We start from the raw sequence: 13,771 nt of genomic DNA, 5'->3' as shown, positions 1-13,771 counted from the left end.
CCTCCCCGAGCCCCTGCTGTTTCCTCAGCCTGGAACACCCTTCCCCCAAGTCACTACCTGGCTGCTCATCGTTCCTCTGTCTGCTCAAATATCACCTCCTCCAGGAAGTCTTCCCTGGCCACCCTAGCTAAAGTAGCCACTGGATCTACCAGGCCATGTCGCATTTGTTTTCTTTTTCTTTTTAGTTTTATTAAGGTATAATTTATATATTAAAAAATTGCACACGTTTAATGCACACATGATGAGTTTCCACATATGCATATGCCCATGATACCAGTCACCACAACCAAGGTACTAAACCTATCCACCACCTCCAAAAATTCCCTTGTGTTCTTTCATGGGTTTTTCGGTTTTTGTGTTTTGGGTAAGAACACGTAAGATCCTCTTAAGCAATTATGAAGTGCACAATACCGCGTTGTTAAACTATCGGCGCTATGCTATACGGCAGAGCTCTAGAACTTTCTCATCTTGCATAACTGAAACTTTTTCCCCACTAAAAACAACGCTCCTTTTCCCCTCCGTGCAGCCCCTGGCAACCTCCCTTCTATTCTCTGCTTCTATGGGTCTGACTCTTTTAGATTATTCAGATAAGTCCTCCTGTGTCTGGCTTATTTTACGGAGCATAACGCCCTTCAGGTCCAGCCACGTTATTGCAAATGGCAGGATTTCCTTCTTTTTAAAGCGGAATAATATTGCATTGTACGCGTAGCCCACATTTTCTTTATCCATTCATCTGTCAATGGACATTTGGGTTGTTTTCGTATCCTCAGCCCATGTCACTTCCTACCACGTCATCCTGGAGTTTTTCTTGACAGCGTTATCTGTATCTGAATTATCTTGTTCGTGTGTTTGTTTCTTGTCTGCCTCCCCCTCTAGAATCTCAGCTTCCCAAGGGCTGAAAGGGACTCTGTCCTCTTTACTGCTGTGTCCCTAGTTCCTGGAATAGGAAAGAGTATGTACGTGAAGGCAGGAGGAAGTAAGTGGTACCCTCTGCACATCCTGTTGTGTGAGGGCACCGTGCAAGCAGTTACTGATTCACATGATCACTCAGCACCTACTCTGCGTCGGGCACTGTGCTAGGCAATTTACATGTATTCATCACATTTGATCCTTACAAAACCATGTGAAATAAATATGCATCCCCATTGTACAGAGGAAGAAACTGAGGCTCTTTGAGGATTAAGGACTTGCCCCACGCTACCAAGCTGAGCTGGGGTGTAAGCTAGGGCCTGCCTGTCCCCAGAGCCCTTTGAGCCAAGGCTTTGGTCCACATCTCCCTTCCCGGGGCCCCGCACCCCCAGGAAATCCCCTGACAGGTCTCCTCCCACCCGTGTCACAGGTCTGGTGATGTCAGCCATCACGGTGATCATCCTGGTGCTCTACTTCACCGTGGACACCTTCGTGGTCAACCAGAAGCCATGGCTGCCCGAGTGCACGCCCGTCTATGTGCAGTACTTCGTCAAGTTCTTCATCATTGGTGTGACGGTGCTGGTGGTCGCCGTGCCCGAGGGGCTCCCTCTGGCTGTCACCATCTCACTGGCCTACTCGGTGAAGGTGAGGAGGGGAGAGCAGGGCGGGCCAGCTGATGCCACTGAGATTGGCTGCCCCCAGCTGGGGGTCCGTGGGGTGGCTGGCGGGGCCAGTGCCGGGGCTGAGAGAAGAGCTAAGTAGCAGGAGTGGGGACAGAGGAAGCTCGGAGAGAGGATGCATGCAGGTGGCTGAAACTCACGTGCCTCCAGGAGAGCCACACCCTGGCTAAGGGGACAGCTGTTATTCAGCACAGCCAAGTGTCGCCTTGGAGGGATGGGGTCCAGTGTTGCCAGATATTCAGATTTTTTCCAAGAGAAGCCAGAAATCTGGACCTAACATAAACTCTCCTGATTTTTAAACATTGACAATCGACTCAACTTAAAAAAAATAAATTAGATGCAGGTATCACCCTACAGGCCCACACCCACCCCTGTCCCCCCAAACGTAGGCAGAAGCCTGGCCATCGCAGCCTTAGACCCCGCTGTAGCCATAGTACTTGTGTGACTAATCTCGGAGTTTGCTCCCTGAAGTTTGAAAGGGATAAGCCTAAAATAAAAAGGATGTCTGGTTTTATGAAAGCCCCTCCTCAGACTTCCCTGGTGGCGCAGTGGTTGAGAATCCGCCTGCCAATGCAGGGGACACGGGTTCGAGCCCTGGTCCGGGAATATCCCACATGCCACGGAGCAGCTAAGCCCGTGCGCCACAACTACTGAGCCTGTGCTCTAGAGCCTGCAAGGCACAACTTCTGATCCCACACGCCACGACTACTGAAGCCCACGCACCTAGAGCCCGTGTTCCGCAACAAGAGAAGCCACCGCAATGAGAAGCCCGTGCGCTGCAACGAAGAGTAGCCCCCGGGCTTCACCTGGTAGCGCAATGGTTGAGAGTCCGCCTGCCGATGCAGGGGACACGGGTTCGTGCCCCGGTCCAGGAGGATCCCACATGCTGCAGAGCGGCTGGGCCCATGAGCCATGGCTGCTGAGCCTGTGCATCCGGAGCCTGTGCTCCGCATACCGCAAAAAAAAAAAAAAAAAAAAAGAGTAGCCCCCGCTCACCACAACTAGAGAAAGCCCACGCGTGGCAACGAAGACCCAATGCAGCCATAAATAAATAAATAAATATTTTTTAAAAGAAAAGAAAATTTTTTTAATTAAAAAAATAAATAAAAACAGTAGCTTCTATTATTAAAAAAAAAAAAAAGCCCCCTCCTCTCAGGAGATGGGCTAAAAATATGAAGTTTTAAAAGCAATTCAATAAAGGGCAAGTAGGCCCATGAATGCCTTGGGTCTGGCGGTTGCTCCAAAATGCCACCCTGATGGCAGAGCCCCACCTCCTTCTGCTCCCAGGCCCATGGCCGTCGGTAGAGCCCAAACGCTGGGGTATGGGGCTGGCATCTCATGAGCACTGGGCGCCTGACCCTCTTGGGGACACTTCAAGCCTGGCTCACCCCCCAGGTCCTCACACCCTGGGCTCATCATTTTCCCTTGGTCCCGTGGTTTCCCCACCTGGGAGAGCAGGGCTCTGCGCTCCTGTTTCCCAGGGCCCTGAGTCCAGGATGTCCCTGCCAGGGCAGAGGCCAGGCCATGTTTAAAAACAAGGCGTTCGCTCCGAGAATGCAGAGCCGCCAGAGGGCACGATCAGCGTCAGTTTCCAAGCTGGAATTTGGGCTGGGCTCACCGATGTAATTTCATACAGAAAAGAGATCTCAGGGCAGGTGCCAGAAAGTGGCAGCTATGTGTAAAGGATACCGCCCTTATCATCTCCTTGTTTTGGGGTTCTCGAAGAAACTCCATCCCACAAACCAAAGCCCAAACAGGTCACAGCACAATGCTGATCGGGGGCCTGGGGCCCGGAGATTGAGACCTCCTGCTGCCGTGAGCCGGGACCCCACAAGCCACCCAGTTGAGCTCGAGATCTCCTTAAAAGTCTCACAGCTTCGGTTTCGGGGCTTCCCATACAGACATTGTTAGACCTCTACACCTGTAGTTTGTATCTCTGGCACCTGTGCCTTCAGCTGCCTTAGGTAGTGTTACTTGTACAGTCACGTGATAAACTTAGTACAGCTCCCCCAACCCAGGAGGGGCAAACTCTCCCCTTTCTGAGCCTGGACCTAGCCCCTGGGAGCCGTCATCAAAAGAACAGTGGTGACCGCTTAGAGCAGCACTGTCCAGTAGAGACATAATGTCAGCTGCACGTGTGATTTTAAATGTCCTGGTAGCCACGTTAAAAAGAAAAAGCAGAAAGAAACAGGTGAAATTAATTTTAATAATGTACTTAAGCTGATATGTCCAAGTTATTATCAAGCCAATTTGTAATATTTGATAATATACAAGTTATTAATGAGGTATTTTACATTTCTCTTTTCATAATAAGTCTTCAAAACTGGATGTGTAATTTACACTTACGGCACATTTCACATCAGACCAGCCCTGTTTCCAGTACTTAATAGCCTCACGTAGCAACCATATCGGGAGGCTCAGGCCTATACATTCTTAAGCCCCAGAGACGAACCCTCTTCACAGAGGACAGATGGGCAGAGTCCTGATGGAATGATCCAGGCTGTGAGGTTAAACAGAGCTGGGTTCAAAGGCCAGCTTTAACCCTCAGTAGGTGTGTCATCCTGGTCAAGCTGCTTTGCCTTGGCTTCTTTGGTCACCAGAATGGAGTACAAGAGTCCATGAAGGTTTCATAGGATCCTCATGACATCAGATGAGGAAATAAGGGCGGAAGAACTTTACAAACTGTGAAGTGTGTTGCAAACTCAAATCGCTGCTAAATGCATCCATTCGACATACATCCATCCCACATACATTTATTGTTACTATTATCACAGGTTTTGATAAGAGACACTGCAAGAGCACATAATTCTACCAATACTCATTTTTTAGTAACATGACCTACCATAAAATTATTCTAATTGCACTCCTTTTTTACCCTTGGTATAAAGAGTTATAATGAGGGCAAGAATAAAGGAAATCAGATTCCTAGGCACAGACTAGAACAACATCTGACTCAGCCTTTAGCTAAATGCACCTTTTCACATCTGTCCTTGCCAGATAGGGTCACTGTGTCATAAGGGCCTGCAGTAAGAGTGGTGGTTCCTTGAGAATCACTTTATGTGCGTTACTTGCTTGAGAACCTGGAAGAAGCTAGGAGTGTGATGCTGGGAAGAGAGAAAGGACAGTGACTATAAGAAAATTAATAATATGTCGAGTAGGAGTTCATTTTTGTCATAAATTTTAAAAGAAAGGATATTGATATGTAAGACGTATCCGTGCTAGGTGGTAGGATTATGGTTGATCTACTTTCTTTGTTGTGCATCTATATTTAAAAGAAATTTGTGATTTTTATTACACAAGTTATAATATGTATTTATTGTAGAAAAATAGAAGCTATAGATTTTTAAAAGAAGGCAATAACAATCCTATAACTCTACCACCCAGAAATAATGACACTAATATTTTGTTTATTTCCAGATAGTGTCCTATGTCTATTAACGTATGTATACCTTAAATTTATTCAGTTTGGGTGAAACCAAAGTGACAGTGAAAACCAAGCACCAGTGAAAGATGGTACCTTTGAAAAAACTCATAACCAAATAAGGAATTTATTTCTGTTAGGGTGTAAGAGGAAACTATTTGAAGTAATCAGAAAGGACCCAATCTTCATTTATCATCCTTTTCCCTATTTTTTCCATAAAGAGTACAGATTACTTCTGTAATCCAAATTAATAAAGTCAACTAATCAACTCTTTTAAATGCCTCAAATAATTTAAAAGAAACGAAAAAGAGAGAGAGAGAGAGAAAAAGGGCTGCACACAGAAAAGGAGTCCAGATGACAGGGGCTGTAGCCAGCAAGATCCTTCGCACATGTGTGAAGCAAAGGGGCAGCTCTGCCTCATTTCCTGCGTGCTTACACCGTGACCCTGCCTCCCAGCTCCCTCTCCTCACTGTTGCCATCTCATCTGCCCTTTCCCCCAGAAAATGATGAAGGACAACAACCTGGTCCGCCACCTGGACGCCTGTGAGACCATGGGCAATGCCACGGCCATCTGCTCGGACAAGACGGGCACACTCACCACCAATCGCATGACGGTGGTGCAGGTTTACGTGGGCGACGTCCATCACAAGGAGGTCCCCGACCCCAGCTCCATCAACGCCAAAACCATGGAGCTGCTGGTCAACGCCATTGCCATCAACAGCGCCTACACCACCAAGATTCTGGTAAGTGGTGCAGCCTCCACCAGAGGGAGGAGCGTCCGGGGGCGATACAGAAGCACTGGGCAGGCTAAGCAGTGTGATGCATAATTCTAAATCCTACTGATGTGTTTTGGGTGGTCAGATAGTAGCCTGTTTCTCTTTGACTCAGCTGTGCTGTTCGCATGACACAAAAAAGAAGATTGTTGTTAATTGTGTTTTTTAGACCCTGTCATTGCCCTCCCTACCAAAAAAATAGTCTTTTTATTAGTTAGCTTCTGCTGTATAACTACTCCAAAATGTAGTGGCTGAAAACCAGGCTGTGTATCTAGCTCACATTTCTGTGAGTCAGGAGTTCAGGCTGGGCTCAACTGGGGGACCATGTCCTCGTGTGTCTGAGGTGGGTCACATCCACAACTCTGCTGATCTTGGCAGGACTCCAGGCTGATCTGGGATGACCTCGGCTGGGACGGTTCATCTCTGCTCTGTGTGGTCCCCCTCCTCCAGCAGGCTAATCTGGGCTCTTCACGTTGTCATTTTGCCACATCCTGTTGGCCAACACAAGTCGAGAGGCCTGTCCAGATTCAAGCAGCAGGGAAATAGACTCCATCTCTAATGGGAGGAACTTCAAAGTCACATTGTAAAGGGTGTGGATTCAGAGAGGGTACTAATTGTGGCCATTTACACAATCTACCACTGGCGACGACATTGTTGTCAGTAATAGTAGTGGTAGTACTCGTTTTGTTAAGAAAAACTCTCATATTCCTGTCTCAGTTCAGCTGCCTGGACGCATCATGCTAGAATCCCTGATTGGGTTAGAAGCATAGGTTGCCTTTTGGTGATTAACCAGTATTCGAATGAAGAGAAATACAAACTTGTCCATCCAGAGCCCATTTCTACAGTGTGAGCATCTGGGTGAGCAGCTGAGCTTTCCTGCTTACCCCGCCAACGTGCCCTAGCCCTGACCTCTCCTTCGGCTCCTGAGCCGGCCTGAACCTTCAGGATCAGGCTGGGTGGCGGGAGTGCCAGAAGCTTTATCAAGTCTGGGAGAAGAGCACGAGTCTGCGGCAAAGGGCCAAAGGCTGGTGGGGGGTACGGGACACTGGGGCTGCAAGGACTGCACCCGCCCCTGCGGTTGAGCAGGTACTCCTGCATCAGCCCTGAGCTGCAGGCTGGGGAGGCAGCACTGACAGAAGGAGAAAGTAGGTCGGGAGAAAGCGTGCAGATGGATGATAGAGGATGCTGGGGGCGGCAGGAGCGCGGGGCGGGGGAATGCCAGAAAAGACGGCGTTTTTGTCTTCTCCCCACCCCACCCCATCCCCTACCTCCCAGCCCCGATTTGGGAATCAAGGGAGGTTGACGATGCTTTATTCTGTTCCCCAGGCCTTCCTAAAATAACTGAGATGCTGTTAATGATCTCGTCCCGCAGAGAGGGGAGTGGGGCAATTCCCAGAACAGGCTTCTGGTGATGGGGGTGGCTGTGTGGGCAGAGCCCTGCAAGATGGGCTTGAATTGAGATGTATATTATGCAATTACAGTCAAAAAGGAGTTCTCGGATCTGCCGGGAGGGCTGCGAAACATCTTTGCAGCGATAAAGCTCAATTAGGCAGCTTCACAGCACCGGTGGCACAGCTCAAATTCATTTCCAGATGTCGGTGACTGAGGCTGTATCCAGGTGGCTTAAAGGACAGGGGTCCATCAGTCCGCCTTGGGGAAGAGTGTGTCTGCCAAGCCTGGAAAGAGCTCAAGGACCTGGGAACCGGGATCCTTGGTTTGTAAACAGGCCAAGTCACTTACCTCTCGGGCACCGGTGTCCCCTTCTGTGCCTTGAACCCTGGCATCCTAGAACCCTTGTGCCTTTCTTTCTGGGGCTTCCCTGAAAGAACCCTGGCCACACGGTTCTCTTTGCTGGGCGCTGATGGCCGTCAATGTGGAAGGGACAGCAGAGGCCCCTGGTATGTCTGGGTGGCAGTTAAAGCTCACACTCTGGAGCCAGACGGCCTGGGTTCAAATCCCTCACTAGCTGTGTGACTGTAAACAAGTTACTTAACCTCTCTGTGCCTCAGTTTCCTGGGGGAGATGATAGAATTACTGTGAGGATGAAATGAGTTAGTAAGTGGAAAGTGCTTAGCACAAGGCCTGGCACATATTCGGTGCTCAGGGTGATTAGCATTGTTGTTCGTCAGCAGTAAAATCATCCCTTGGTAACCAGGCAGAGGTTAATCAATAAACGAATAGACAGCAGAGGCATCAGGGCTACAGAGGGAAAGGGTCTTGCCCAAAGTTACACAACCAATTAGTGGCAAAGCCAACTTATAGATACCCTAAAGCCAGCTATTGAGTAGGGTGTCCAGATTCGGTTCTTGGTCCTTGAAACCAATCCTGCAGCATCTTTAGTATTGGTTGGTCTCAGGAAGGAAGGCGTGGAGTCTAGAGGGTCCGATTCACAGCCAGGGCTGTCAGCCATATTGGGAGAAGGGGCTCCCAGGGACTGCCCTTCTAGGCCTAGAGGAATTTTGAGAAGAGTCACAGGCTGCTCAGTTGAGGGTGGAAGTCCAGCCACCCTCCAGACCAGTCTGGGAAATCTAGACTGCAAAACATCCTTACCACGCAAGAGGAGTCGGGCAGGAAAGGCACGCAATGTCCCCACACTACCCCTAAGCTTTGGTTGGGAAATGAGCTTGGCCTGGGAAACAGACCATGGGCAAGGCTGTATTTCCCCCTGTACGAGGGTGCCGATTCTTCTGTGTCTTCTTGCAGTCTGATGCAGGCTGTGTGCTCTTTGAGAGGGAGAGACACAGCTGAGTTATCTCTGCTCCCCCCCCCCCCAGCATAGGCTCTTGGGAAGTACTGGTTGGGCGGGTGAGGTCAGTGAATTGACTGGTGAATAAATTTATAGATATGTATCAGTGAGATGAAGACTAGGTAGGGAGAGGGATGGATGGGTGGGTGGGGCATGGATGGAGAGATGGGTGGGTAGGTGGATGGATGGATGGATGGAAGAGTAGACAGACGGATGAATATGTGGGTGGTGGATGGATGAATATGAATTGATAAGAGGCTCAGGACAGGGCTACCTCTATGTTCTACTTTCCTATTCTTGTGACAGCAAGAAGTAGTAGTTGGCCTTGGTCCCAGTCCCACGGCTAATACCAGTGCTCTCTTGGTACCTCCAGCATGCCGAGCGAATCTATTCTGAAACTGCCCTCAACTCTCTAGTCTGCATTGATCCGGAGACTTCCAAATTAGCTAGTGCCTGTTATTCTAAAAGATTTTTTTTAAAACTAGATGAGTGTTTGCAGGGGTAGGTTGTGTAGGTATAATCTGCATGGGTCCGCGGACCTTAAGGACCACCTGGTCCAGCCCCCTCACTTTACTCTGAGGCCCAGAAATGGGAGAGGACTTGGGCCAAGTCACCCTGTGGGTTAGTGGAGTTAGAATCCAGATGTCCTGACACCCAGTCCAGTAAGCAGAGGTTAGGAGCTTTGGCTCTGAAGTCTGACAGACCAAGATTCAAGCTTCAGCTGCAGCACTTACCACCCGTGTGATCCTGAGCAAGTTAACTAACCTCGTCAAGCCTCTGTTTTCCAATCTGTAAAATGAGTATACAATGACTCATAATCACTAATATTCACTTAGCCAGACTCATTGCTGAGTGCTTAACCCATGTTGCCCTGTATGAGGACCCCACGAGGTAGGTGACATCACGTCTCCAATTCATAGATAAGGACACTGTTGCTGGGAGGAGTTAAAGAACATGCCCAGAGCCCCAGAGCGGATGAGAGGCTGAGCCAGGGTTCACATCCAGGTCTGTCCAGTCCAGAGCCTGCACAGCTCACCACCACTCCTTCTCCAAGTCCTCTGGCTGCACCTTTGCCTTGAGGCAGTTCCAGGGCTGCTCTGAGATCAGATGAGAAGGTGTGGCTGTCAGCACAGTGCTGGACACGTAGCAAGCGCTCAGACCGCTCCAGTTGTTACTCTTATCACTTCTATTATTATTTCCGAGCCTTACCCTCTGTAGTTTGCTTTGCCAGCCACTGTCTAGTTTGACCCTCCACATCCCTTCCAGGTAATCAAGGCAAATAGGACAATTCCCGTCTTGCAGCTAAGAAAACAGAGCTGCAGAAATATCGAGTAACCTGCCCAGGGCTGCTCCTGCCACCAAGTGACAGAGCTGAGTCCCGAGAGCTCTGGAGGAGTTTACCCAGTGGGCGAGGGAGCAAGGTCATTCCAGGCAGGGCCACAGCCTGCCAAAGCCCAGAGACCTCTCAGGAGATGTGGCGGTCTGTGGCCTGGACCTTTCCCAGGGCCACAGGGATGAGAGGCGAGGCTGAGAAGGCTGAGGGGGAGTTGGGTGGCAGCAGATAAGCCCTTAGTAGGCTTTCTCATCACAGTGCCCAGAACCAGCCAGGCACGGGTGGAGGGTGGCGTGAGAGCCAAGGCTGCCAGCGGGAAGGCCAGAAAAAGTGACCCAGGACGCGCCTCTCAGAGGGCCAGCCCCAGCCCCATGCCCCAGCCCTTCTGCGGATGGCAGAACTTTCTTCTTTCCACTCCTATTTCTAATCATTAGGAACGAAGCTTGCCCTCTGAGGGAAGCTACATGAATCATCTTGTAGTCAGAAATTGCTTCCCCACCTCAGAAATCCTGGCACACCCTCAGATTTGCCTTGTCGCTTCCGACTCTTTGAACGTCAAGACTTTTGCTAGCTGCTTCTTCTTGTAGCCCTGCTGCTTCTTGAGCTGCAGCTGAGCTTTCAAATGGAAATAGCTCCTCCTCAGACTTTAGAGGCACGGAGCTTTCTTGGGAAAACATTCTCCTTTTCCACCCACGTTTATTCTGTGTGCTGAAACCACCCAAGCGGACTTTCAGTTTATATTTTATGAGACCTCTTTTAACGTAGGTTGACACTACAGTTAACATTTGAATTATTAAAATGAAGATGGGCACTTGTGGAGCCGAATTGTTGGAAGTTTATGGCGTATGTTCTGGAAACATGAACTACTGAAAGAAAAACAAATCTCCTTGGAGTCCCTGAAGTGGTTCTGGAAGAAGGAGCAGGGAGGATCTGCCTGGAAGGATGGTTTTCCTGAATAAATGAGCCACACTTCACCTCGTTAGAAACTCCAGGTCTTCAGTCTACCCCGTTCCCAAACTGAGGTGGCTTCATCCACAGACAGCCCCCAGGACCCCCAGAGGCAGGAAGGATCTGCTCGATTGTATTTCGCACAGATCTTAGATCTAGAGCTCCTGAGAGGAGGGGAGAGTGGGGAGGTGACTCTAGGAAGCAGTCAGCCCTTGAACTCAGACGGCTCCAAACCCAGGGTGCGACTAAATATTCCAATGAACCTCGAACCCCCTGAGTCAAGCGAGCTCTGCGAGGGGCTCTGGCCAAGGCAGGGGCTCCAGAGGGCACAGAAGGCCCTGGAAGTGGCTTAGCAGGGCCTTAAGAGGGGGAGGTGGGGCGGCCCTTCGTTCTGGTCTGTGAAGCGACAGGGGCCTTTGTGTTGGACTCAGCAGCTGTTTTGGTTCTGTTTGGTTTTGTTTGTTTGTTTGTTTTTGCAAACACCATCCCTAGGAGAACAGTTTAAAGCACATAACCCTGAATGGGGAATTCTGATTTTCAACAGCACTGTTAATCCCTATATCCCACCTTCTCACCCTGTGCATGTGACACAAAACACACAGCACACACACACTATACCACACACACACGCGCACACAGCACATACACTCACCACACAATACACGCAAATCACACAGGTATATGCACAAATATACACACACACGCCACATGCGCATACCACACACTGCACAGCACACACACACCACATGCACACACATGCACAGTGCATGGGCAAGCTCGGGAAGGTCCCCAGGAAACCTGCTTTCCAGCATGTGTCTCCCCAGGGCGTTTCAGCCTGTCCCAGCTGTTCAGGACACACACCCCGCCCTAAGCCTTTGCAGTCTCTGGGGCAAGTCCATGATTCTGCCCCCTGCTGCTCCTCGAGGCCCAGCACCTGAGAGGCTCCTGGGGAGGCAGACCCTCAGATGACAATTCCAGAGGCCAAAATTCTGACAAAATCCCATCCCACCTGGCCTCCCATCAGCAGCTCTCCACACCCACAGACACCAAATTATTCATTTATTCATTCAACGCATATTCATTAGTTACCCCAAGTGGGAAGTAGAGATAAGCAAGACAGCCCTCCCCCCACCCCCGACCATGGGCTCTACACCAATCACCCACCAGTTACCTCGTTAAACAACCATCTCAAATGCTAGTGAAGAGAGGCAGGGCGTGTGCTGTGTGGGCTCAGAGCTGAGAACAGCTGGGGTCAGATCCTAGCTCGGCCACTTACTAGCTGTGTGACCTGGTTTCTCCAGGCCTCCCTGTGCACATGGGAATAATAACAGCCCGACCCCTGGGGAGCCATGAGGATGCAACCGAGGACGCACGTGCAGAGCTTGGTAAAGAGCTAGCGAGGTCACTGCCGCAGCTGCCGAGGCTGCCTGGTGGTCCATCTGGGCATCGGGGAGGCTCGTCTGCCAGTGCCTGTCCTCAAGGGGGGAGGGGGAGGGGCTAGGCCACCAGAGACAGCCAGCAAGCAGGAAGTCATTTTCTCATGCGCTCTCACAATCGGCATCCTACGGCATTTGCTGCGATTACCGTGCAGTGGTGGCCGCGTTTGGGGGCACAGGGAGGACGGGGTGTTGAGGATGTTTTAATATTGTTTTAATATTGTAGTAAAATACACATAACGTAAAATGTATCATCTTAGCCGTTTTAGTGTACAGTTCAGTGTCATCAAGTACATTCACATTGTACAACCATCGCCACCACAATCTCTAGAACGTTTCATCTTCCCCAAGTGCGGCTCTGTCCCCGTTAGACACTAACTCCTCCCCCCCTCCCCCAGCCCCCGGCGCCCACCCTTCTACTTTCTGTGTCTATAAATGTGACTACTCAAGGGACCTCGTGTAAGTGGAATCACACAGTATCCGTCCTTTTTTGTCTGGCTTATTTCACTTAGCATAATGTCCTCAAGGTTCATCCATGTTGTAACATGCGTCAGAATTTCCTTCCTTTTTAAGGCTGAATAATATTCCACTGTATGTGTAGATGACATTTTGCTTATCTCTTCATCTGTCAGTGGACACTTGGGTTGCGTCCACCTTTTTGCTCCTGTGAATAATCCTGCTGTGAACACGGGTGTACAAATATCTTCTCAAGTCTCTTGCCTTCAATTCTTTTGGGTATATACCCAGAAGTAAAAATCGCTGGATCATATGATAATTCTATGTGCAGTTTGTTGAGGAACCTCCACACTGGTTTCCACAGTAGCTGCACCATCTTACATTCCCACCAACAGTGCACAAGGGTTCCAATTTCTCCACATCCTCGCCAGCGCTTGTTTTCTGTTTCGTTTTGGATAATGGGTATCCTCATGAGTGTGAGGCAGTACCTGCTAGCTATGTTTCTTTTCATCTCATTTTTGCAGATGTTATTTATAACTTGTCACTCTTCAAGTCATCATTCCTTGGTCTTAGCTCTAGTGACCCCCAAGCATCCCAGAACAGGAGCATGAATTGTCCTCTCAAAGTTACACCCATAGCTGCACCCAGCACTCCCAAAGGGCTTAGTGCCCATACAGGGAAATGTGCTGGATACGGTGTGGCACTAGGAATCAGGGGAATTGGGGGTAGCCCCAGGCCTGCCCCGCTGCAGGTCTGTGATGAGGAGCAAATCACTTCCCCCCGGGCCTGCTTCCTGCCCCTCAAAACCAATGCCTTAACTCCCTTACAGAATTAGAGCCCTGGAGAGCAAGCCTCATGGAAAGTCTACAGCAATAGTAAAACCTCTGGGTTTGTCAAGATAAAAAAAGCCAAAAGAAAAAAGGGACGAGTCCCTACTTCTTAATAACGCACCTAGGCGATTTTAGAGCTCAAGTTCATGGTAACAAATTGAATTATGGAGGAGGCAGCTCTGCCATTTGCAACCATAGATTGTTTGAAATCCTTTTAGGGGAAAATTAAAATATCTCAC

General features: G+C 49.6%; 1 protein-coding gene across 1 annotated transcript in view; it reads left to right on the top strand.

Moving 5' to 3' along the window:
- ATP2B2 (ATPase plasma membrane Ca2+ transporting 2) overlaps nt 1–13,771 on the top strand; it is a 402,426-nt gene that overhangs the window by 355,146 nt on the left and 33,509 nt on the right. Inside the window, exons 15-16 of the mRNA XM_079933858.1 lie at nt 1,340–1,554; nt 5,511–5,753. Coding sequence (XP_079789984.1) covers nt 1,340–1,554; nt 5,511–5,753 — 458 coding nt within the window. The remainder of the gene's footprint in view (nt 1–1,339; nt 1,555–5,510; nt 5,754–13,771) is intronic.

The sequence above is a fragment of the Stenella coeruleoalba genome (genome assembly GCF_951394435.1).
Source record: "Stenella coeruleoalba genome assembly, chromosome: 10".
Classification (NCBI taxonomy): Eukaryota; Metazoa; Chordata; class Mammalia; order Artiodactyla; family Delphinidae; genus Stenella; species Stenella coeruleoalba.
The sequence above is the reverse complement of the archived record's forward strand: the minus strand, read 5'-3'. Positions and strand labels throughout refer to the sequence as shown.